The following is a 3,280-nucleotide window of genomic DNA, read 5'->3' as shown; positions in this document are numbered from 1 at the left end:
TCGAAAGGTGCACGTGTTTCAGCTCGTGCCAAACACGGCCGATGCTTCCAGAACACAGAAACCGGACGCCTGTGCCAGCAGCGTGCGGGCAGCACCCACCGTGAGCTCCGCGGCTTTGCCCTCCGGTGGGCCGACCGCCGCCTCACACCCAGCACGGTTTCCGTGACATTCAGACGAGCCGCGAGTCTGCTGGTTGGTCCCCGTTTACGTGGCTGTGTGGTCACTACGCCCTTCCGCATCCGGTGGCCGTCACGGTGCTCGGTGGGTGACGCTCCAGGGAGCGGCGTCAGTGAGGAGTGGCCACTGCCCGTCACCTGTGCTGTCCTTAGACCGTGGGCGGGAAATGTGGAGCGGGCAGCGGAGGGCTTGGGGGCGGGTCAAGGCATAGCGTCCGGGAGGTCCAGTCAGCACTCCTCAGCCCTGGCCGTAGCGCGTGTCCTGTGCACATCGCCCCGGACACACCTCCACACACACGCACACGCACACGCACACACAGCGGATCTGCACGTGTGTCTGTGCGTCGCCGTGCTCATCAGGGGCGCACGGCCTGCGGACGCAGTGACCGAAGCCGCGGTTTTGTGTTCACTCACGAAGTGGCTGTACCGGCGCACTTACTTATACAAAGGCCTTTATCTTCTATGCTACGTGATTTTCTCCAGGTAGAAATCCCTTTAATGCTCCTGGGGACATAATTTATTTGCCTCTTTCTCTTGTTCTTCGTCTCTTGTGAAGAGAGGACAGTGAGCGAGAACAGGGAGGAACAGGGAAGCATGGCTTGAGGACGTGGGAGGTGGGAACAGGTGGACAGGAGGGGACATGGCCCAGCAGCCCCGTGAGTCTGCTGCCCACAGGTGGGCTGTGTCCCCACTGTGCCCCCGTGCTTCGCCCCACGAATCCCAGGCTGGCTGCCGGGTGCCAGGGGCTTGTCCAACGCACACGTCCGCAGTGCCTGCTGTGTCGGGGCGTCCTGGGCCCCGCACGCAAACGGGGCGCCCTCGAGTCCTGCCATGAGTGAGAGGGCCCCGCCCGACTGCCGTTGCAGGTGGGCTGCAAGCTGAGCCTGGTGGTCTTCCAGTACTGCACCATGGCCAACTTCTACTGGCTGCTGGTCGAGGGCCTGTACCTGCACACGCTGCTGGTGGCCGTGCTCGGCCCCCGCCGGCACCTGCTTGCCTACCTCCTGATCGGATGGGGTAAGGATGCTGCTGCCCACTGCGTGCCGCCTGTGCCGCGGCCCCCCATGAACCTGCAGGTGCCTGTCCCGTCACATTGGGAGGGGCTTGTGCAGGGTGACGGGAGGGCCTGTGGCCAGGCTCCGATGGCCCCGGACCCCTGGGCCCTGTGACGCTGCGGCACAGCCCCCCTGCCGGGTGGCAGGGAGCCAGAGGGGCCTGGAAGGGGTGGGCGACAAGCCCTGCCACTCGAGGTCCAGGCCACACAGCAGTTTGTGAGAGCCTCGCATTAGCCAGGACTGGAAAGCGGGGATTTGTGGGACCCTCACATTCATGGCGAAGGGCACCCATGAATCGGCGAACACGTCCGCTCCCGCACTTCAGCAGGAGCCCATGCGTGTCAGGCCATGAAGATGCAGGTGCATATTCGAGCATCTTCACCGCTCAGAGGCACAAGCACGGGACGCGTGCATTTACGAGGTTCCCGCTCAGTCTTGTCCCCGATGACCCTGGCTGACAAAGGCCATGCTTGTCCCTGCAGCTGTCCCAAGCTAGCCAGCACAGGGTTGTGGGTGATCGCCGTCTCTCTGCAGGCGTCCCCACGGTGTGCACAGCTGCGTGGACTGTGGCCAGGCTCTTTGTAGAGGACACAGGGTGAGTGCCGTCCCCGCGCAGTGAGGTCGTCCGGCATCCGGCTGTTCCGTGCCGGCCGGAGCCACAGCTGCCACGTCAGACCCCTGTTGCAGGGTTTTTGTGGGGCTGCCCCGCCCCTCCCGGCTTCTGGGGCTGCGCCGGGGTTTCTGTCCCCGTCAGTAGTCTGTCCTGTGGAGAATGAAACAGCGACCGCTGGACAGGGACTGAGGCCCTTGCGGCTTCTAAGCCAGCGTGACTGTTCCGCTGGTGCAGTGTGGGCGTCGGGGGCACCGTGGCCCACGCGAGGCGGCCCAGCAGAGGGGCCCGTGGCGTCCGGCAGCGCGGTCAGGGGTGAGGCCGTGGGCGGTGGCCTCCGGTGACGTGGTCCGTAGAGCCAGCGGCAATGTGCTTTTCGTCCTCTTCCCGACAGCTGCTGGGACAGCAACGAACACAGTGTCCCCTGGTGGGTGATACGAATTCCGATTCTCTTTTCTATCGCGGTAAGTGGCGTCCACGCTGGGCAGCATGCGGGCCACATCCCGTGGGTAAAGGGGGCTGCTCCGCTGGGCCTTCGGAGAGGTGACGGGGAGGGGGCGGAGCCGGAGCCCGTGCTGTCCTGGGGGGCGGCGCGTCCAGCAGGCACAGTTAGGCTGACCGAGAGGCCACGTGCGGGCTGCTGGGTCCGTCTGCGCGTTTCGCATCTCAGAGTGAATTCATTCACTTGCTGCCGCAGCCTGCACGCCGTGGGGCCCGGCCAGGGCGCAGCCAGGCTGGCAGGGCTGCGGCCTCTTCAGACCGCAGGGCCCGGCCCTGTCCTCGTTGGGGCTGGGCGCCAGATACCCGACCACACCCCCTGTCTCCCTGCGCAGGTCAATTTTGTCCTTTTCATCAGCATTGTACGAATTTTGCTGCAGAAGTTGACGTCCCCAGATATCGGGGGCAATGAGCAGTCACAGTACAAGTGAGTGTGTTTCCGTGGGTGCTGAGCCGGCCTCACTGACCGCAGGCCTGGAAACCAAGAGCGGGGGACGGAGCAAGGGTGGCCGGGCAGGGACGGGGCGCCAGGCCTGGGGTCCTGGGTCGGCGCTCCCAGCAGTGGCCGGAGTTCATGCGGTGCGGGGGCGGCGGAGGCAGTGACTCGGGCACGGGTGTCCTTCGTCGGGCGTGCGGTCCCGCAGACAGCCGGCTTGTTGAGCTGAGACGTGTGGGATCCAAAACGGCGTCACTGCAGGACCCACAAGTGGACCCGCTGCAGCCAGGCCCATTTCTTGTCCTGATGTAAAGCTTGCCTCTGCCCTTCAGACGCTGGCGACGGGTCCAGCCACTATACCCGGCGAGAGCCGGCCTCAGCCAGGCTGTGGCTGGCGAGCTTGTCGGAGTTTCTTGCAGGAGTCTGCTGCGCAGTGAGGTGGCACGGTCCTTACTGCACGTGCACTTTCTGCCCGTGTTGGGGGGTTGCCTAAACCCCCGAGAAA

The 3,280-nt window shown here is 65.0% G+C and overlaps 1 protein-coding gene across 1 annotated transcript in view; it reads left to right on the top strand.

Annotated features, from left to right (window-relative positions):
- Window positions 1–2,837, top strand: part of VIPR2 (vasoactive intestinal peptide receptor 2) — a 27,006-nt gene extending 24,169 nt beyond the window's left edge. The window contains exons 7-10 of the mRNA XM_011380599.2: window positions 1,043–1,193; window positions 1,766–1,826; window positions 2,236–2,305; window positions 2,675–2,837. Of these exons, the coding sequence (XP_011378901.1) occupies window positions 1,043–1,193; window positions 1,766–1,826; window positions 2,236–2,305; window positions 2,675–2,770 (378 nt within the window). The 3' untranslated portion in view covers window positions 2,771–2,837. The remainder of the gene's footprint in view (window positions 1–1,042; window positions 1,194–1,765; window positions 1,827–2,235; window positions 2,306–2,674) is intronic.
- Window positions 2,838–3,280: the final 443 nt, after the last annotated feature.

This window comes from Pteropus vampyrus, unplaced genomic scaffold, assembly GCF_000151845.1.
Source record: "Pteropus vampyrus isolate Shadow unplaced genomic scaffold, Pvam_2.0 Scaffold396, whole genome shotgun sequence".
Lineage (NCBI taxonomy): Eukaryota > Metazoa > Chordata > Mammalia > Chiroptera > Pteropodidae > Pteropus > Pteropus vampyrus.
This window is presented reverse-complemented; position numbering and strand designations above follow the sequence as displayed.